Source organism: Bacillus rossius, chromosome 7 (genome assembly GCF_032445375.1).
Source record: "Bacillus rossius redtenbacheri isolate Brsri chromosome 7, Brsri_v3, whole genome shotgun sequence".
NCBI lineage: Eukaryota > Metazoa > Arthropoda > Insecta > Phasmatodea > Bacillidae > Bacillus > Bacillus rossius.
The window spans coordinates 43,950,010-43,972,706 of NC_086335.1; the positions used below are offsets into that span (position 1 = coordinate 43,950,010).

The window sequence follows — 22,697 nt, forward strand, 5'->3', positions numbered from 1 at the left end:
GCAATGTAGGTAATGCAACGCTTTTCCTGATCACAGTCTTTGCCATTCTGACACTGTTGGTGTGAAAACGCAGCACCAGAATAGCTCCAGAAATTGTTTGAAATATCAACTACTTAAAAAAACTTTGCACACATTCGTAGTATACTTTTATTTTCAAATGAAATACATAGGTTAATTTTAAATGATTAAGCAAAATGGAGAAAACAATAATAAAATAAAAAGACTTTCAACTTTTATAAAACATAACCAAAATTTATAATTAATATTCAAGCATAAACAAAATACCTTATATGCCTATGCATACTATAAGAAACATGATAATATAATAATTATGAAACCTTACAAAAACATCAGCAACATAACACATTCACAATTAGTGTTATAAGTAGCAGTGGTGGGAATTATGATATGTTGCAATAATGAACACCTTAATTTAATATACACAAAATATTTATTAAGAATTCACTTTACTTTAAATTTGTGCAAATAAAAAATATTTCTGATATTTATATATGAAATGATTAAAAAAAAAAAGCAAACAAATTGTATTTAATGAATAACCTCTTGAAAAACTACATTGCATGTTAATTGTCTCAGGTCATTCAATAATCTGCCTTGCTGTGGATTCGATTCAATAAACACCAGGATGGCAACCATCTTTGCAGTGCAATTCGTATGAGGTGCTCAAATGAATAGAAGTCACAACATTGGCATGCTACAATTCAAATGTGTCTTAACAACTCTTTGCGATCAATTTAATCCTATCATTAGCGCTACAAAATTGATACAACAGTGGTTGGTAGATTCATATTTGCAAGTGGAGGCCTATAACTCGATTTATATTAAACAGATATTCGTGGACAAAACGTGGCAAACTAAACCACAGCTCGCTACTTTATCGCTGAAAAATACTGAAACTATCGGCCTCCTCAAAATATAGCACTATGCCCCCCATGCATATTATCTTTGCGCCACAGACTCTGCAGCAATGCTAGGAGAAACAGGTCAGCAAAGAGCAATGAAAATGTTTCACTGTAAGCACATGAAAACAGAATTCATACAGCGTTACAAAGTGTCGGTGAGTTAGTGATCAGCGTATTCATATTATGTTATAAATATTGTTATAAAGGTCATTGAAATACCAATGAAAATAAAGAAATTTTCATTTTTGGACTGATACAGTAAAAATTATACAAGTTAGTTACATATCATATTATATATGCTGCAGTGGAGTTTAGAAGTTTATTTCTAATTATTTAGGAATAAATTCTAAGTACTATAGCAGAAAATTTAATGGTTGCATGAAATTGCACTAAAAGGAGTGCCAGTTAATGCTTTCCATGTGATGACTAAGGGGAACTTGATGGTTTTAACATTGTCTTAAGTGATCCCTTAAGGGTGAAATGAACAACAATTTTTGATTTGTAACATCTTAGCTCTCGGTATACGGCATTTGGTAGAGTAATTTCATGAATGGAACAGAAGTTGATTGCAACGGAAATGTGTAAACATTGTGCTGCCATCTGTGGTGTATGGCGTGAACCAAAGTTCACAAAGCCAAAGGGAAACATTTTAGTATTAACTGTTTTATGAATTTTACAAGTTGGGCAGTGTATTAATAAAATTACTTGTAGAAAATCAGGTCCAAAGCTGGGGTCTCGTATTTTATCAAGTCTTTATTGCTTTAATCAGAGTCGTTCCACTATATAGTTTAAAATTTTGGTCTGCAAATTGAATGATTTAATAGTTAACGTAGATGCTCCGGCAGCAAATTCTAGCAGTGGGTACGGAACAACGTGTGATTCACAACCAGAAATGTAGTAGAAAACACAATTTATGTATATTTTTCATGCTCAGCATTATTCTAAGCAATTCAAAATTAAATTTTTTGTCCGAGTTTTGTATATAAGTGTATTTGCAACATGAGAACACATGAATTTGCTCGTTACTGTGGTTAGATGTTACACATCTCTGGCAGGTACTAAATCTTTTTTAAATCTTTTATGTGGAGATGTTAAGCAACGCACCTCTGCTGCTGAAGTCATCGACCAAGATGATCTCCTTGAGCAGCGAGGGTGGTGATCGGTTGATGACACTGTGCACGGTCCTCAGCAGAGTCGACCACGCCTCGTTATGGAACACGATTATAACACTGGCAGTCGGCAGGCCAGCGATGTTGGCGTACTTACCCTGGCACCTGAGAAAGACAAAACACACACCCAACTTTCAGCCTTCGAATGAAATATATTATATACTAAAAAATTAACAACATGAAGTATAAGGTTTCTAGAAATCTAAAGAAAGAACTGTATGATAAGTATGTGAGTGAGGGAATTGTGGAGTTCAGAGGTTGAGGTTGGTATGAAGGTGGGAAATGATGACGGGAAGGTTATCAGTAATGAGCAGAGGGGACAATGGAAATGGAGTGAGAGGATTAAGTAATATGTAATAAGATGTAGTGAATAAAGACAATAAGTACAATGTGTTGAGTTATTATTATTAAACAAAGACAAGAGGAACAGAACATGGCGCAGTCGGTAGGATCCGTCATGATATACCAAGATTTTATGGTTTCATGTTTAAACCAATTTTATATTTAAAACAGGAGATTTTGGAGCTATTGATTTTATTTTTATAAATTATGGTTTTTTCATTAGTAAAGTAAACTATTCAAAACATATGACCTAAAATGTTTCTTAATACCTATTTCACCCAAGACAGTATAATTCTAACTATGATAAATTTTTAAAATAATTAAACAAAAAGTCTAGGACAAAATTATTCTGTCCAAAAAAAATTAATCAACAAGCATTTGTGTGTTTGAAAACTGTAAAAACGTCAATAATGTAAAGATGAGTTAGTTAATGGGTGTAAGATCCAACAAAATAGAAATTATTTTTTTTTTTTAATCTATCTATTTTATCCATATATTTTGGAACAAACTTAATTTTAATACAGTGAAACCTCATCAATAAAAAAGAAACCTGTTAATACTAAACCCTCATTGATTCAAAGTGTTTACACAGTCCCTATAAATTACACAGGAGTTACAGCGCTAAGTACCTACTTTTTTAATACAAAGGTGATTTTGTTCCAAGGGTAAACAGTTACACACAGAAAAGGATTGTTAACATAAATAGCCCCCCAGAATAATGTGTAACAATCCAATTTAAAACCCTCCCAAATTGTTAAACAGCTTGATTAACGATAAGTGTTACCTGATATGTATTTTTAATGTAAAAGGAAAAATGTGGAATTTGTATGTTGCTTTAGTTAGTGTCAATTTGTATGTTCCTTACTGCAACAGGAACAGCATAGAATGTGTATGTTATGCTATTGATAAAGGGAGATGTGAGGGTGCTAGGTTGGTACTGCAACAAGTGCGAGATTGGCGGGAGGTGATATGTAACATGGCGAAAAGATGCTACTCCATTTGTTTTTGTGAATTCTCAATACTAATAATATGCATAGTTATTTTATAATTTTTATCATATGATGTTATACATAGGGCCCTAATTGGTTAATCACTTAATCATTACAAACATTAATCAAATACAGGGGGAGGTTGCCAATACCCTCAGTGAAGAGAAGCAGAAAGAACACAGTGACAAACTCCATTGGCACCCTGTACTTCATCCTGCAACTCTCATCCATCACGCCTGTGCAGAGGTTCAGAAAGTTCGGACTAAAGTGGCATACGTGACATAGTTAACAGGCAGAGGCTGTAGTTTTTCAACTAAGCCTTCTCAATGGCAAGATAAAACTTTGTGATTATAATGAGACCCCTCACTTTTAGTCTCCACAATTTTGGTAAAAAATAGCATATTCAGGTAAATACAGAAATTATTGACAAATTTCCACATGTTTCCTAGGTCTCAAAGAAACCATTCCAATTCCCCAAGTTTTTACTGTTTTCCAGATTCTCCCTGTCCATGATAACCCTGGCAAGGACGATGTTGCCACCCTGAGCCCCGCGCAGGCTATTTTATTTTTTATGGTCCTTCCTGTCCAGTTTTCTGTGGAAAGTAAGGACATTATTGGGAACAGGGAAAAAAAAAATCATTTTTATTCACATGTAATTTAAAATGCTGATCAATACCAATCGATTTAAATTTAAGTTTTCATGATTTCAAGTAGTAAAAACCTTCACAGGTTTCATTGACGCATGTAAACGCGTGATTTCGTTCACCAGAAATTGATGGCTAAGAGTTAATAAAACAAATGCTAGAAAGAACATCAAAATTTCTTAAGATAAAAAAAATAGTTTGCAAGAGTTTTATTTTTAAAATTTCCCTGCCTTTTTTATTCAGTGCCCCTGTAAGGCCCCTCTCTGTGCAATATTATGACCCTGGAGGCGTGAAGGCCCAGGGCCCAGCGAAGTCTCGCTGGCTCAGGAGTGGGGGAGAGAACTGTGGGTGGGGGGGAGGGGGTCGCAACTCGCCTCTTCTTGCGCACGTCGGGCAGGGAGCGATTCAAGGGGATGCGGTCGCTGGCCAGCAGGTTGAAGCGGTTGATGTAGTACAGCTCCTGCATGCGCGGGAGCTCGTGGCCCGGGAGGACGACCGCCTGGCCGTTCTTGCCCTCGTGCGGCTGCGGGTCGAACATGTTCGCGTTCAGCTGCTCTGCCGGGGGGGAGGGGAGGAAACAAACACCAAACTGTAAGCGCGTTTCATCCTCGGTTCGCAGGGTGCATTCAAGTGACCATCTACTCTCTTCCCAATCCATTAGCACTGTCCCTGTTTCTGTGTGCTCTCTCGCCAGATCTTCACCATAGAGCAAAAAACACTTTAGACACGGCTTTCTAATGTAATGAAACAATTATTTTTTAGTGCATCTGAGCCATTGTATTTTGCAATTTGGAATTAGATTTTCGGAAATACAGTTTTATGTTTTATTTCATCAAGGAAAAAGTCTGATAAAATTAAAATTGTATATTTGAAAATTCATAAGTGAAATATTTTGAATTTTTTTTAATACTTTTAATAATAAAATTTTTTGCTCTTTTGAGCATAGCACCTATTTTATGGAATGGCTTGATATTAATAGTGACCAACTGCTGAAAATCATCACCTGTGAAATAATTACTGCTGTTTTTTTTGTCCAAATGACTACAATTGTTTTAATACTGTCAATGGACACTAAATTATGGTCTTAGAAAATCAATAAATAGAAGAATTTTAAAAAAAGAAAGTATTGAAACTTATTCAAACCAAAGTTGATATACAAAATTTGAGCGGTCGATGCGCCACGCCCACTAACCGTTGGTCAGGTTCGGCGGCTGGCCCGGCCGGCTGGTTTCTCCCATGTAGTGGCCGACCACCACGTGCACCCCTCTGCGGTCGATGTACTCCTTCTGGTCCTTGGACAGCCTGCGACCAGACCATTGCCGTGCTCCTCAACCTCACTAAATATTTCAAACATGTTTCAGCAGCATTTGATCAACTACTGCGATATTTCGCTATCATCACTTCAAACTTGTTTTATGCACAAATATTTCATAGATACTTCTGAAACATAGCCGAAACAATGAAAATGTATGACCAATGCACTTTAACATTTCCATACAGCAAAAATATTAAAGAAATAATTCCAACCATTCCCATACAGCACTAAAACATTTCAGAAACATACACAATGTTTATTCAGTAAAGTGATAATGTTACATTCCTGAAGTGTATTTGAAAAAGTCTGTGCTTAACATTCACATAGTACCTTTGGCTACAGTACTTGCAAGTTTCAAATCCATTATGAAGCTCATACTGTAAACAAGAAAGTAAACATTTTATTTTCATTTGTAAAACATATTATATTTCACGCAGCTGTCTATTTTTTTTTCAACTCTCAGGTTTAAAAAAAAAATTAAAATTACTTTTAGAATGCACATGGTTCAAAATTGGAGACCTCTGGATGATTTTCTGATAGTTTAGTGTGTTACTAAGAAGGGAAGAAGTGTCAAGAGTGGAGAGCTGAATTATATGCTTGCATTGTAGCACATTTTTATATTTGCACGCGTGCATATCTGCACACTTGTAGTCGTGCCCACTTGCATAACAATGATAGGTAGAGTCATTTTTAACATAGTGTAACGAATCCAAACGTTCAATAGCAAAAAGATTTCCAAATTATTTTCGCAACATGTAAAAATTCCAACTCTTTTCCCCCAATTTTCTGTATTTTCGATTTGGCCCTCACAGCCCATGTAGAAACCTTGTACCAATGACAGACCTTCCGGTAAATAACAAGCGCCGAATCACGAACAATCTTTTCCAGACTCCGCAAATATAGCAGTTAATGACATCGACCCAAGTATATAGAGGAATTTAAAGTTTATCCTGCATTTACTGCGAGTTTTTCCAGTTTCCATCAAAAGCAACACAACTTTACTCTTATTGGCCGTACCAAATATGGTATGAGCTTTCCTCTCCAGGCACACAGCCAAAAAAAGAAGGAAAAGTTGCAAATATGAACAGCATTAAGGTTCTTTCTCACACAGAAAATTGATGAACTCATTTAATGGCAAAACTTTGATATAAATTTGCTCCAAAATGTTATGACAACTCTCTTGCATTTTTGTTTGGTTACAAATATTGTACCGAAATTATTACAATACTTTATTTGTGACCTGTAAAACACTGCACAAGTAATAATAGTTTTTACACCTATTATGTTACCTACACTAAGTGAATAACTAAGTCAATAATAATGATGATTTAATCACTTTTTATTTATTAATGTTAATTTTGTTTAAAATATTAATACAGAATTAGGAAAAACTTTTTATTCACTTGTTTATCAGAAATATATTTTCTTGATATTTATTTTAAATTTGACCAACAAAATGATTAATTATTAAACGGCCAGGGTTTTTTTTTTTTTTTTTGCATATAAGTGTCTGGACGAAATGTAAGAAGCAAGTGTAGGCCTAAGGCCTGGTTTATAAGCTACGCAAGAAGAACGCAAGATGCAAAATATTCAGCAATCACATTTTAGAGTACGGTTTATAAACTATGCAAGGCGCAATAACACAACGCAAGTATTGTACAACTTCAACTTTCTTGCTTTTTTGCTTATATTTCCGCTTTCCATAATCGAAGAGAAGTGTTCCGAAAACCTTTTAGGACTTTTTAAGGAGCATAGAAGAGCAAATTATTCTTTTTTATTATATACCTACATCATGTTTTCACGTGTTAAATTTTCGCACAGTGAAAGAAAATTAACTTTAAAACAATTTAGTAGCAATTTAATATGTTTTCATGATAAGTATGAATTGTTGTATATACTCTGTTCCGTTGAGATCCGTCTCCGTTCCCGTGTTGTCGTGGGACGGGCCTTCAGCAAACAGCTGGATCCGCCGTTGCAATTAGCCAATAATTACATGGGGGCTCACGAATCGCTAATCGCGATGGCCCGCATATGCCAACCACCACGCCATTGTTCCGTCGACCGTGCGGATACAGCGACGTCGTCGTGTTGGCAAAACCACAACCAGAACCATAAAAAAAGGGGGGGTGTGGGGGGGGGGGGGAGCAATGTGTAATGTGTACATTCACGCGCGCTCGTCATTACCCGAGCGAAATGCCGTTTCCTGCCGCAAGAGACGAGGAGGAAGAAGGTAAAAGAGGGGGGGGGGGAGGTTTCCATTGTCTACGGGGAGCGCGCACGTCCGGTGTCGGTGCGTCCACGGGTCCTTGATGAAAAAAAAAACTGCACTTTATTATGGTGCAGGAAGAGTGCCCACAATAGGAATAGATACAAAGACCCCCGTTTGTATTCTGAGGCCATGTACCCTGGCAAACAATAAACACTGTACAATATTGCCAGAGACCAGCATAATTCACGTTATTATGCGTTTGAAAACAGGCTAGAATGCATACCATTAAATGCTTGAATGTATTTTCAATTGGACCGTGATAAGTATGACACGCCTCCACACCCTCCAAAAAAAAAAAAGTAATATATTTCTGATAGGTACTCGTAAGATGCAACCATTACAATCTGGCAGAAAGTAAAATGTCGGAGCAGTCCATGAACAAAACACATTAATTTGTTTGTGTACGGGTGTTTGGACTAGAAAATACGGTTTCAGGTCTCTATTTTTACCTGTTTTATTAGTTTCGTTACTATACGATTTAATTTTAATCAAATGCATGACTTTTTCACGTGGTAAATCATTGCATAGTAAAAACAAAACTGTTGAGAACTATTCACGTTGATGTGAAAAAAACACATTAATTATGAAGCTAGGTATATAATTTTATTTTTATCAAACGCATAATTTTTTTCACATATTAAATCATTGCATAGTAAAAATAAAACTGTTGAGAACTATTCACGTTAACGTGAAAAAAAAAAACACATTAATTATGAAAGATGCCCGATAAAGAAATGTATTTTTAATAATTAATGGTTTAACAGTTTCAAGTGGTAGGACTGGTGATGTCTTACATCTTGTGTGTTTTATAAACTACCACAGTTTCATTGCGTGTGTTGCGTGTTGCGTCCTAGCGTTCTTGCGTTCCTTGCGAAGTTTATAAATACAACCTTAATCTGCGTTTATAAACTACGCAAGAAAGCAAGAAACGCAAGACGCAAAAGGTTGAAAAACGACTTTTTAAAATACCCATTTATAAACTACGCAAGACGCCAAAACGCAACACAAGCATCGTCCAACTTTCAACTTGTGTTTCGGCTATGCATTTTCGTCTTCCATACTTGAAGTGTTGCAAAATGTTTAAAAGACGCAGACGTTATGCGCATAGAAGTCCGAGATGTTTCTATTATATACATCACTTTTACACTTGTTAAACTTTAGCACAGTGAATGAAAATAACCCTTGGAAGTCAAAATAATGACAATTTCGTGTGTTTTCAAGATAAATTAAAAATATCAAAAGAAGCCGAAGGAAAGAATGTTATTTTCTACTGTTTTAAAATGTCAATTATTAAGGTAGCGACAACGATTTTCTTGCGTTGGCTGCGTGTTCAGCTGTTGCGACGTTGCGTCTCTTGCGTGGTTTAAAAACACTGCCTTTAGACCCGTTATAAAATGACAAGGAAACGGAGTCGGATCACGTAAACGGAGACGGATCTCCCGAAAAAAAAGAGCTTCTACAAATGGCACGCAGACGGATACGGACCCGTACGGACTAGCTCGGCAATGCTGAGCTCTTCCGTTTACGTTGCACCGTGAGACCAATGGCAGACCAGTACTTGGCTGCGGTGGAAGCCACGCTCGTTTAAGTTTAAATAAGTTACAAAAATCGTTTAGATTACAAGAATATTTACTGCTCTGTTATTACTTTGTCGTTTATTTTTATTACATACGTAAATCATCGAAGCACATATATGTTTAATCATCGTAACCTTAGCATGCAATCTCAAGGTTTGCCATTTTTTACGTGTCCGCGAATTGTTGGAGCAGCAGACGCGACAGTGAAATGTCTCGGGAGATCCGTCTCCCTTTCCGCGACGTAGCAGAAACGGGCCTTTAACCGTTCAATGTCGAAGCCACGAATTCTCTCTCTCTCTCCCTCCAGAGTAGCTCACCGCGCTATCATTAGCGGGCCGGCTAGCCCCAGCCTATCCCGGCGGCTCGAGGAACACCGTTATACAAGCGCCGGCCCGCCTGCTTCCTCCTTCAGCGCTCGGACGTGACTCGGCGTGGTAATCGGCGCGGCGGAAGAGCACCCAGGCTCCGGCTGGGTTGCCTAGGCAACTGCCTAGCCTAAACCTGCATTCCTTCTCGGCTCGGTGTCTTCTCGGTGTCGGGATTTTCATTTCCCGCCAGTGAAAATACATCTGTGCATGTTTTAATTTTTGTTCGTTTTTCCCTTCATGCGTTCCTGGAAATTCATCAGATCTCGATGGAATTTTGCACATCGAAATACGAGGAAGGTCACTTACTTGTCTAGGTGAGATTTCGATAAAACCAAAACCTTAAAGCAGAATTTAAAGGTAGCGCGCGAGTAGTATCGGATAGTTACCAGAAGTATTTTATGACAGTACCTGTTTTCTATGCGCCAAATAATAATGATGGCGCACGAGTTGATTTATATATATATATATATATATATATATATAGAGAGAGAGAGAGAGAGAGAGAGAGCTACAGACAGAGAGAGAGAAAGAGTGAGATGATATATAGGGGAGATATAAGACAGATATACAGGGGGATGTACAGAGATAAGAGAGATAAGAGGGAGATAGATGGTTTGTATATGTGTACCTCCTTCAAACAATTTATTTAAAAAAAAAATTAAAGAGGCATTGCAACGTATGCCGGGCATTAGCTAGTTAATTTCTAAAACAAACTAGTCGCAAGTCGAGCTTCTTTTTAAATTTTTCTGACGTGATAACGTCTTATAAATTGATGAACGCCGGCTGCACGCACGAAAAAACATGACTCATTGTTACGTTCCGCCTGAGCCGAGCGTGCAAGCGAGAGCGCGGAACAAGCGATAGAGAGGCACGATCAGGCGTTCGGCTTGTGACGCATCTATCTCTCTTCCACTCCATCGGCCGATACGTCCGAGTAGAATAGAGACAGCGGCAGCACACAACCTACACGTGAACTGTTTTGTCAACTGTTTATAAAGTGAAGTGAAAAGTTAATGTGGTTTCCATTGTTTATAACAACAATTGTGACAAAAAAGGTAATTAATTCTTGCATTTTAAGAATTTTACTAGCGATATAATCTCATATATTTGTTCTTTGATTATTAAAAAAAAGTAGCATCGGTCGGCGAGTACAGTAATAATAGGGTATGTTACAATTTTGACTAAAAAAATTATTATCTCATATAAACGATCGTATAAAAAGTCAACTGCTTTTATTTAGTATTCAATGAAAAAATTATCGTGCGTAGCTATTAATGTAAGATTAAAAATTAATGTTTAACCTCACACATGTCATAACAGTGTGTCTAAAATGACAAGTTGAACCGGCCAACCACCGTGCGAGAAAATCTTCTATAATATCAAACAGGTTATTAAGGCGGGATTTTTAAAAGCAGCATTTTAAAAAATTTGATTTATTTGTCCGATTTCGTCATTTCAAATTAACAGTGTATTGGTTAGTACTTAATTACATATATTTTCATCCAGCTCAACGCCAATTTAAAAAAAAATCACAAGTTGTCAAGTTTTAATTAACAATGTATCAATAAGTACTTTTTCATCAATGTTTTCTTATGAAGTTATCACGTAAAATTATCGTCCGTAAACTGACTTTACAGACAACCCCCATTTTTATCCCGCATAAACAGATTGAATTATATAATTTTAATTTCAAAGTGTCTTTAGCTTTTACTATGCGATAGTTTGAAAAGTGAAAACGTATCAGGTGTGGATTTATTGAGGGAGGGAGGGGGCACGTGGGCGACAGCCCTTCCCAAGCCCGAATTTTTTCTTTATTTATTTATTAATATCTCTAGGTACTCGTTCGTTTTATGTATCCGTCAGTAGTAAAGTTTTGTATAGCCTAATAAGTAGATCCGGATATTCGCGGGTTCAATGACCTCCAGGATAGACTCCAGTATCCTCTACACACTCGGGCAAATGCCAACTGTTCATTGGCTGTTGACTTGTGAGTCATCTCGATTCTGTGGCCTGTGATTCGACACTTCTATGAGTGACGGTCTCTAATTGTCCCTCAGTCCTCCAGATTAACAGTGAACCAATGACAGAAGCAGCACTAAGGTATAATTATTTGAATTTTAGCATAACACGAAATGAAAACGCGAATTTTTCAGGTCTCTACTAATAAGTAATCACATGATTAATATACTCTTTATTATGGTTATCTCAGAGGAGGATCCCGAAGATATAATGGTAGTACCTAATATTTAAAAAATATATATTTCCGTTAAACGTTACAATGCGGAATTGAGAATTCCTTGGTCGGCTGTATCGGTCCGTCCACACATTCCTTTACAGCGTTTCACGCCGTCGTCTCGACTTAACACCGGCTGCAGGTCTCCTCTGACGAGCCGCAGGAAAATGCTGGTGGATTTTGGTGGTGGTGGGTGATACTGATCTATAGGGAGTGAGAGAGTGATAGTGTGGGGGCAGGGTGGGGGGGGGGGGAGATGCTCCATTACCCTCTGCGCTTCCTGGAGAAAATGGAGGCATCGACTCCTCCAGGAAGCCGCCTTCTCTCCTCCGACTCCTGTTATATTATATAAAACAAAAAAAAAAAAAAAAAAAGCGAACGAACTCGCCTGTATCAAATTATTTTGACCTTGGGAGCGACGGCGGGGAATGTGAAGTGGTCGTGGTTGTCGTGTGGTAAAAGGGAGGAGAAGAAGGGAGAAGGAAGAAAGGGGGAGGTGGGGGGGAGCATGCAGGCCTCCCGTTCGACCCCTCGGGCGGGCGGTGATAGAGGGCTCTTGCTCCCGAACACCCCCCCCCCCCTTTCCCAATCCCGCCTGTCCCCCACCACCCCAACCCGCTTCTAAAGTTTGTTCACGCTTGCATCGGCGTGGACTCCAGAAAGGCCTTTCGGGAGGAGCTGTGGCACGAAGAAAGGATGCATTCGCAAAAACGTTGTATTTAGACATTTTTAGTCAAACATTGTTTCAAATATTTAAAATTCTGGGTTGTAGCCGCGCCCTTGCCGGATGATTCTCTGACGTTTCGGTCGACATTGCAGTCGCCACCATCAGGGAACAGTTACCCACTGCAGGTCGCCAATGACGCGGCTACAACCCAGAAGCCAAGCTACTTCTAGTATTGAAAACTTCAACAGTTCCGTAAATTCAACACATGAATTTTAAGTAGAAATAAAAAAATATATATATATACCCTCCAAACTCGCCAATGATGTGTACGGTCTAACTTCGGTGACGAGCAAATTCGCGTTATGTCATTTTGAAAAATACGAAACTCGGACACGAAATTTAACGTATAATTCTTTAAAAAAAATGCATAGCGTGATAAATATAAGAAAATTGTTTTTTCAACTACATTTCTGGACGCTAACCACTCGTAGTTTCCGCGCCAGCCGCCAGAATTCGCTGCCGACGAATATACGTCGACTATCGAATCATTCGATTCGCAGAGCTAAATTTTAAACTGTATAATAAAAAGGCTCCGATAAAAGCGTAAAAAAAGACTTGAAAAATACTTCACCCCGGCTTTGGACCTGATTTTCGACTGTTAAAATACTGCCCATCTTGTTAAGGCTCATTTAACAGTTAATATTATAACGTTTATATTTTGTCTCTATGAACTTCTGTTCGCGCCATTCGCCACATATGGCAACACCTGGTTACACATTTCCGTTCCATGGGACTTCGGTTCCATTCACGAAATTACTCCTAAGAAATTCCGTATACTGAGAGCTAAGATGGTTACAAATTAAAAAAAAAAAATTGTATTAAAAAAATACAAGGAGTTTGAACAGTTACATTATTATTCTCAACATGCTTCACTGCCTTTATGGTTTGTGGTTGCAGGTATTGTAACAGCTGACCTTGCATCACCAAAAACAACATATTGCCTTCACCGAGATCTCGCGTAATATTTTCCCCCTAGTTATAAAACAAATTTATTTAATAGCACAAGCAAACACGCGGAAATATTGAAGAAAAAATGTGTATGAAATTACCTCATTTAGGCTCCGTCTGTTGTCTTGAAGAGACACACTTTACAACCACTATCTAACGATTTATTTATTTTTATTCCTAAACAGTGTTCTCTAGTATCTCGTCCGAGCCCTTAGAACCCTATCAGTTCATTCGAACTTCGTCCGACCATTAAAACGTATAGGCCTAGTGGGACCGTAAAAACAGCATAATTATAATGAATTATTTAATAACCTACAACAAAAAAGAACATTTCCACCCATTTTTGTTTTTCAAAATTGACTCATAAAAACACATCTATATTTATTCATAACGGAAGATTTTTATTATTTTAACATGCATAATCTTATCTTCTCGGAAAAGGTTTTTAACCACTTTCACATACACACACACAACTAAGGCCGGGTATGAAAATTACGCAAGAAACACAGGAAACACGCAAGAAACAAGGAGTAAAAAGTTAAACAACGGTTTCAAAAACCCGTTTATAATTTAGGCAACACGCAAACAAACAAAAAAAGCATCAGCCAAATTTCATCTTCTTGCGTTTCGGCTTACGTTTGCGTTTTCTATGTTTGAAAACTTTTAAAGATGCAGTTGTAATTTTTTAGAGAAGTTTATGATTTTATTTTTATCACACGCATCATGTTTTCACTTATTTAACTGCTCCACAGTGAGAGAAAATGAAGCTTTTAAATTAAATGATCAAGAATTTGGCAGTTATTCGTGAAAAAAAAATTATTTATGAAAAGAAGCGTAACGAAGGAAATTTTTTAAAACAACTTACCAGTTTCAGATTGTACTGTATGTAGTGATGTCTTGCGACGAGCATGTTTTATAAACAAACGTATTTTTCTTGCGTTTGTAGCGAGTTTTTTGCAAAGTTTATAAACCCATCCTAAACCACTTTCAGAAATAATAATGTCTATAAATATAAATCATCCATTTAATTTATGATTGTTATTTTATATTTATACAGAACTCACGCTGGATGCTACTTTTATGTCACCACAGCGCAAGAGGTGACGATCATAGCGTTCTAACTGGCAGCTAACAAAACGAAAAGCAAACTGGTAGACACTCTGGTTGGGATGAGAATAGGGTGGGATTGATAAGGCTCGTGAGTTAAGCCTAAAGCCGTAATTACAATAGTCCGTTATCCTTCCGTCAATCATGTGACCTGCGGCCAATCATATCACGTGAAGAACGTCCTCCCTCAAAAGCATGGTAACTTCATACTTTCGACAGACGGACGGATTGAATTTTAACCTCCGAACGGTTGCAAGGGTTCTGCGTGCCAAATTTTATTATATGAAAAGTTTTTGAAATTTGTTTAATAGTTTAGATGCTAACTTGATTTTTGTTTAAATTATGTTTGAACACTTATGTAAAGTTTTTGTTTTGAAACCAAAATAACCCGATGATTGTCAAACTAATAAGATAAATTTTCTCCAAAATTGAAGTTTTCTCAGCTGATAGCAGCATGTATAAGAGAAAATATTATGACGGAAGAACGGAGTGTTGTAAATCGCTCGGCGGCTGACGGACAAACAGACGACGTACGGACGGACGACGGACGTAAAACGCGCGGGAAAGACGTAGAGATCGTCTTATATGGACATTAGTGACAGGGAAATTAGAGCATTGTCAAGCTACATTAAAAAGAATAATGTTTTTAATTAGTGTGAACGGTTGATTATTTTAGGTTAGCTACATTACAAATACTATAAATAGGTAAATGTTACATTAGGTTACCTACATCTTAAATGTAAATTCCTAACAAACCATTAAAATTATTAAGTATTTTTTTTATGTATCTAACGTAACCTAACCAGCCATTCTCATGATAGCGCAAAATTGTAATATTTACACCAAACCGTAAAATGGCAAACTACTATAAGTGGAATTGAAAATTCAAATCATCGACGTACTGCTGTTAGAAAAACAGAGAGAAAAAACCGAGGAGAAAGAAACCGAACATGCACGAACGCGGCCTCGGAATGGAGGTTTCCCGCCTCAACGAGGTTCTTCGACAGGTCTGCCAACGCCGGAAGAACAACGAGTTCCGCGACGAAAGAGCCGGCGCGGAGCTTGCAAAACCGACCCGAACAAAAAGCAGTGCCGGCATGCCGCCTCCTAACGGGACGCTTCGAAATGGCATGGGAATTTCAGCTAATTAAAACATGCTTCAGTTCGCCCGCAGGGGAGAAAAAAAAAGACAGTAAAAAGCTTTCGGCAGGAAACTGTACGAGTAAACAAAAAAAAATTAACTATGGGAGAGCTTTCACACAACTCCCCTCGAGATAATCGTTCACTGTAAACTAGTAGTTATATTATACCAGGGAAAAAAATACACATTTCAAACATGGGAAAAATAACATTTCTTTAACTGCTTAAAGGCTTAGCCAGGAAATTAAAAAAAAAAAATACTCGTTACAGATTTGTTTCCCACATGAATTTATATAGTCATTATTCGTTATTAACGCTTACTTCCACCTTCTTCAAGCAAAAAAAAAAAACTTAATATTAATTTTTAATTTGATATCTTAACCCACAGGCGTATCCAGGAGGTGCAGGGGGGGGGGCAGCTGGTAAACCCCCCCCCCCCCCTTCACTTCCCATTAAGTGGAAAAATAAAAATTAAAAAGTGAGCAAAGAGCTTAGAAAATTTGAAACACCTTACAAACTATTGATAAAAAATTGTGCAAAAACTCATGTTCTCCACTTTGTTATTGTTTATTATTGTATGGGCACCATGAACCCTCCTCCTCCCCCAATTAAAGAGGTTCAATTCAGAAATGTCCCTCTCCTCTTTTTCCCGTGCTGTTTACTGGTCAATACACCTCAATTCTAGTAATATTCCTGTTATTACAGATTCTGGGCTTGTATTTATGAAATTGTACTTTGCTGAGGAGGCTACAATTTTCGAGCGTTACGACAATTCCGATCGCATGAGGGGAATAGTTCGATTCGTGGTGGAGGAACCGGTGGTGTGGTGGTGTGGAGTGGCAAAAAGAAAGGATTTTGTTTGGATTTAACCCAAAAAAATGTTTAAAACAAAATAAAACCAGGTTGTTTGATTTGTTTAAAGAAAACTGATAATTTTTTTTTCAACCCTGTTATAATATATATAAAAAATTGATCGGGCCGCGGTAGTGTGACGCCACCCCTGGCTTCTCCCATGATGAGCAGGGAATCACTGCCAGGTTCCGACCCACGTGTCCACCACGTTAAGGCACTTCTCCACAACAGGGAATCACTGCCAGGTTCCAACCCACGTGTCCACCACGTTAAGGCACTTCTCCACAACACGGAATCACTGCCAGGTTCCGACCCACGTGTCCACCACGTTAAGGCACTTCTCCAAAACAGGGAATCACTGCCAGGTTCCGACCCACGTGTCCACCACGTTAAGGCACTTCTCCGGACCCACGTGTCCACCACGTTAAGGCACTTCTCCACAACAGGGAATCACTGCCAGGTTCCGACCCACGTGTCCACGACGTTAAGGCACTTCTCCACAACAGGGAATCACTGCCAGGTTCCGACCCACGTGTCCACCACGTTAAGGCACTTCTCCGGACCCACGTGTCCACCACGTTAAGGCACTTCTCCACAACAGGGAATCACTGCCAGGTTCCGAACCACGTGTCCACCACGTTAAGGCACTTCTCCGGACCCACGTGTCCACGACGTTAAGGCACTTCTCCACAACAGGGAATCACTGCCAGGTTCCGACCCACGTGTCCACCACGTTAAGGCACTTCTCCGGACCCACGTGTCCACCACGTTAAGGCACTTCTCCACAACAGGGAATCACTGCCAGGTTCCGACCCACGTGTCCACCACGTTAAGGCACTTCTCCAAAACAGGGAATCACTGCCAGGTTCCGACCCACGTGTCCACCACGTTAAGGCACTTCTCCGGACCCACGTGTCCACCACGTTAAGGCACTTCTCCACAACAGGGAATCACTGCCAGGTTCCGACCCACGTGTCCACGACGTTAAGGCACTTCTCCACAACAGGGAATCACTGCCAGGTTCCGACTCACGTGTCCACGACGTTAAAGCACTTATCCACAACAGGGAATCACTGCCAGGTTCAGACCCACGTGTCCACGACGTTAAGGCACTTCTCCACAACGTTACGACGCTGAAAAACAAAAAAAAAAAAAGGCCCCAGGGCGCCACTAGGTCTAGGCTCGGCGGGGGGATAGGGGCATCACCTGACCGCCACCCAGTCGTCCCTGTCGGAGTCCTGCGTGCTGGTCTCGGGGGCGTACCCGCGCTGCAGGAAGAAGGCGGACACCAGCAGGGCCGACACCAGCACGGGCCACAGCCGCACCAGCCTCCGGCACGGCGCCAGCATCGTCGCAGTGCTGCCAACAACACCGCGCCCCCAAATGCCAGTTCACAGACCTACAGAACTGTTTCACAAAGAGATTTATTTGACTCGTAAAAGTTTGCACGCTAATAGAACTTAATTACAAGTCTACAATTCATCTAAGATTGCTTATAATTGAAAGGAAAAAAAACTACGTATTGAGGAACCTAATTTTATGCAAAATTTAAGAACCTTAACACGTACAGCGAACTGTCCTTACTTCAGAAAATAAATAAGCACATAGATGTATTGGGTAATTTACTACAGTAGCAACTTTTCCGACAAAAATAAATTTCAGAAAATGTTTTTTTTTTGTTATAATTACTTCATTCAGATAGTAAAGGAACATTAGTGGGCTTGAAATATATATTTCTGATACTTTTTTTAAATATTTCTCGAACAATTCGTGACCCTCGGAAATTATCCTTTATCTGAGCTTGTTGCATGGGCGTAGATGCAGGAAGGTGGAAGAGGGGTGACGGCAGCACTTCCCCCTCCCTTCCGGAATCAATCAAAAAGCCCCTTTCTGATGAGGCCTGCTTGCGCTTGAAAAACCGTAACTGTGAAATGGGAACGACAAACGTTAGCCCACGGGTTCCCCCTGGGAATCCTGCAGATTTTCGCCCATGGTTTGTTGTATGGTTATTTTTTTTATATGGAATTATTTTATGTAAGCTTTATTGAGGTGTAAGTGAATTTATCTATATTTTGATCACGTATGATACCGAAGACTAACTGGCCAGAGATTATTTACTCTGAGTCGGATGTTCCAGTTCATGTTCCAAATCTTCACAAAGTCTTTAGAATGTAGGTAATTGATGTAATACGGAACCTCTCCGTGTATTCAAATGTTATCACAATGTCCATAAATCCTGGGTCAAAAATTGCACGCACTCCTAACCTCAACAGCATCAATATCATATCAATAGGCTTCAGTAAATTATATCAAGTTTACTTCCACATTAATAATACGAATTATACTAGGTTTTTTTTTTCCTTTGATGTAAAGTATGGAGTGCAGGTAGTATCTGTCGTTGAGAAAACTCACACAATAGTTCATATCATTTGCAGTGCAATAAAACTGCTAATGATTTAGATGAACTTATTCATGCATCAATTATCTATTGCAAGCTCCCCCCCCCCCCTTTTTTTTAAATCTTACGCGTATTTTCATAGGTATTAAAATTTCACGATCAAAATTTTCACGACTATCTATTATTATTTACTTTTAAGTTCGTTTTAAAGACGGTGTGTATTTTTTTTTTAATTTAAATAATTATTTTCTGCTTTTTAGCCTTGAGTGTGTGAAATTTTGCCAAGAGTTAACATTGCATTGTCATTCAGTTCTGAACTATGTTTAAAGTTTCAAGTGTATAGCTCAACGGGAAGTTAGTTTAAAAATCGATTGCATAATTTGTACCTAGCAGACAGACAAGAAAACGTGGTATTCGCGAGGGCCTTAGAGCAAGCCGAATGTCGGCACGGCCGGTTTGGCAACGTCGGAAACAGAAAGAGGCGGGCGGGCGTTAGGGATGCGTTGCGACCGTGACCCGGTGGAGAGGCGTCGGGGAGACTTTCACTTCCCCGGCCGCGGTTGTGAAGACGGCCGGAGAAGCCCCCGGGAGTAAACCCGCGATACACCAATCCTTTAGCACGCGCGCCCCCCGATGCTTCCCTTCGTGAGTTTGACCTCCACGTGGGGCTTATCAGTGTTTAAAATTGTACGTTCTATTTTACGTACTGTAGTGTTCAAAGTCAAATGGAAACATAAGAACAATAAAAAAAATTGGTTGTCTGTAAAGTCGGTTTACGGACGATAGTTTAACGTGACAACGTCATAACAAAACATTGATGAAATGATTGCATACTTTTATGAATAAAATTGAATCATTTTTATTGAATTATCACTATTTTGTATGGATACAAAGGAGTGAAATGAAATCTACAATTTAATTGATAAATTTATTTTTATTTGCACTCATTAATTCAATATGTTTATTACTTTAACGAAAAGATTATTTTAACTATAACTTTTATACGTGTTTGCTATTTAACTTCTTCCAATCTGTGTTATTCTGTTAAGGATAGGACGATGATAGGAAAAATAGGAAACGAATGGGAGTGTTTCAAGTTTAATGTGCCTCGAAAAAGTCAAATCGATGGTTGTTCCAATCGAGTGGAAGAGATATAGATGCGGCGCAAGCGTACAATTAGCGTAACGGGACACAGCGTAACGGGACAATGTGCGTAACGGGACACTTTTTCGTGCGTGCAGCCGGCGTTCAACGATTTATTAGACGTTGTCACGTCAAAAACAAATAGTATAATTTTATAAATTAAAATATTGAATTCGATAAAGTACAGAAATGAAACTTACTTTTACGTTGTGATTTTCTTTGCTGATGGGGGTACAATTTTCGAGCGTTACGAAAATTCCGATCGCATGAGGGGAATAGTTTGGTACGTGAGGGGGGGGGGGCGGTAGAGTTGGAGAGTTAATTAGCGGCGACGCCACTTCAACGCATGCACTAGCGGTCGAATGGGAAGACAAGCAAGGAGGAGGGGGGGGTTAAGTACGTAGCGTAGCATGCTACATGCTAGTTGTAACGGCCGGAAGGGGAAATGGCAGGGGAGAGGTAGAAATGACGCAGCAGTAATGCTACAGAATTCTCGTAACGCTGCTTTGGTACGGCTAATCGTTAGTTCTCGTAACGGCTAAGGATTGACGCTACCTTATTTCTTTTATTTAATTTAAATTATTTACAATGTATGCGATCGGAATTTTTGTAACGCTCGAAAATGGTGGCCCCCTTAACCAAGAAGTTTCACTTTAAAAAAAAAATTACAGCGTAGAGGTGATTGAAAACGCAAATTTTGCAGGTGTCTACTGGTGGGTGAAGAAAATGCCACCCTTTGGATCTGGTTCGGGGACTGTAGACGGACTCACCTCGATACCCGGGTAGCTGGCGCCCGGGCGCTAGCCGCATGCCGGCACGAGGGCCGCCGCTACGGGCCGTGGACACCCCTCGCTGAGCGATGGTGCCGCATCCCCGGACCGCCCAGGGGTGACCGCCGGCAGCTGCGGCACAACAGACCAGTCTGTTCCAGGGTGGCGCCACTGAGCAGGCGGAATCACGGAGCACAGGAGTAAACAGAGACCTCACTCAATCCCAGAGATTAGGGAGCATGAGATCCGATTCTAGAACTGGGGAATGAAACCAAAAGGGGAGGGGCATTTCAGTGTACTACACCTACCAATGTGTAGGGACCGGAAAAATTCGCGGGTTCAATGACCTGCAGGATGAACTCCATAGTTCTACGTACACTCGGTCAAATGTCACCCACTCATTGGCTGCTGTCTTGTGAGACGTCCCAACGTAGCAGCCTGTGATTCGATAAAGCTTTGGTTGGGTGTTTCTCATTGGCCCAGCGTCATCCAGTTGTGAGCCAATAGCAGAGGCAGCACTGAGGTATAACTATTTGTATTTTAGCCTATCGCGAAATGAATTAGCGAATTTTTCCGGTCTCTATCAATGTGGCAGCCGTTTGTTTACAAATGTATAGGGGCATGCATATTTCGCGAAAAGATTCCGAGACTAGTTGAAAGTTTAAGCACTGTAGCATCGTCTGTGTTTCGTGGTTGGGTGAGTTTCTTTCACGTGCATGTCGATTGTAACAACACCAATCACAGTAATTCAGTGCGGAAGCGAACACGTTCTGATTGGCTCGGTCAAATAAGGCAATGACTTCTCTCTCAGACGGTCGCCAATCACAAGGAAGAAACCGCTGGTGCGGGTATACCTTGTTGCAGTCTAACAGGACTTGAGATTTTTTTTTTTTCGCGAATAATGCCTGCCCTTACAAATGTATCAGCTGAACCTGTATTTGAGGTTAAATTGGAGAATCATTGCAACACATATCATTAATTTTGTATTATGAAGATTAATTAACCAGTCATATTTTGATCTAATTTTCTTCCGAACGGTTTCACTACATGGTCGTTAATAAAAGCAGGCTAGAACAGCTGATACAAATATTTACAAACGTCCCATATTGGTCTGTGAAAATCAGAATAAATGGGGGGGGGGGGACGCTTTACGTCTAACGGCCAATGCTCCGTCTGTATAATTTCCTAATCGCTGATAATTTTTTTTCCCCTTCTCTGAAGTGGGACTCTAATTATTCACATACTACCAACCACATAGCATAAAACCAAATAAATCTAGTTTTGTCCTGAACTATATCAAGATATAGGATATTTATAATTCTTCGGGTTGAGGATCAACGGCTCTTTAATACATTTATATTACGTTTTAATAAAATATAATAAATTTTGTATTTTCGTTTCTTGATATCCATAACTGAATTCTACCCTGAGGCCAGACGATACCGCGGAATGTCCGGGTCTACCCATGATGCGCGACAGATACGACAAAAACGACCTCACTCTTCCGGCTCTTGAAAACCGACTGAATAGTCACCACTAAAGAATTGCCGAATCACAGACTGCCAAGGTGGGACGTCTCAGCAGTCGCTAGCCAATGAGCAGGTGACATTTTCCAGAGTAAACAGAGGACTGTGAAGTCTATCCTGGAGGTGATTGTAAACGAAAATTTTCTGGTCTCTACTAACTAATTTTGAGAAATGTGAAACTTGAAGCGAATTACGTGACACACCTTATTTGCGCATCCAATATTTCCACTCCATGAATGAATATAAAGCATATTCTT

At 39.3% G+C, this 22,697-nt stretch overlaps 1 protein-coding gene across 3 annotated transcripts in view; it reads right to left on the reverse strand.

The window, feature by feature from the left end:
* LOC134533919 (polypeptide N-acetylgalactosaminyltransferase 13-like) overlaps window positions 1-22,697 on the reverse strand; it is a 38,417-nt gene that overhangs the window by 12,350 nt on the left and 3,370 nt on the right. For all 3 annotated transcript variants that reach the window (XM_063371715.1, XM_063371711.1, XM_063371714.1), the window contains exons 2-6: window positions 20,915-21,046; window positions 17,810-17,962; window positions 5,260-5,369; window positions 4,442-4,622; window positions 2,028-2,197 (exon numbers count right to left, since the gene is read on the reverse strand). In XM_063371715.1, coding sequence (XP_063227785.1) covers window positions 2,028-2,197; window positions 4,442-4,622; window positions 5,260-5,369; window positions 17,810-17,952 — 604 coding nt within the window. In that variant the 5' untranslated portion in view covers window positions 17,953-17,962; window positions 20,915-21,046. The remainder of the gene's footprint in view (window positions 1-2,027; window positions 2,198-4,441; window positions 4,623-5,259; window positions 5,370-17,809; window positions 17,963-20,914; window positions 21,047-22,697) is intronic.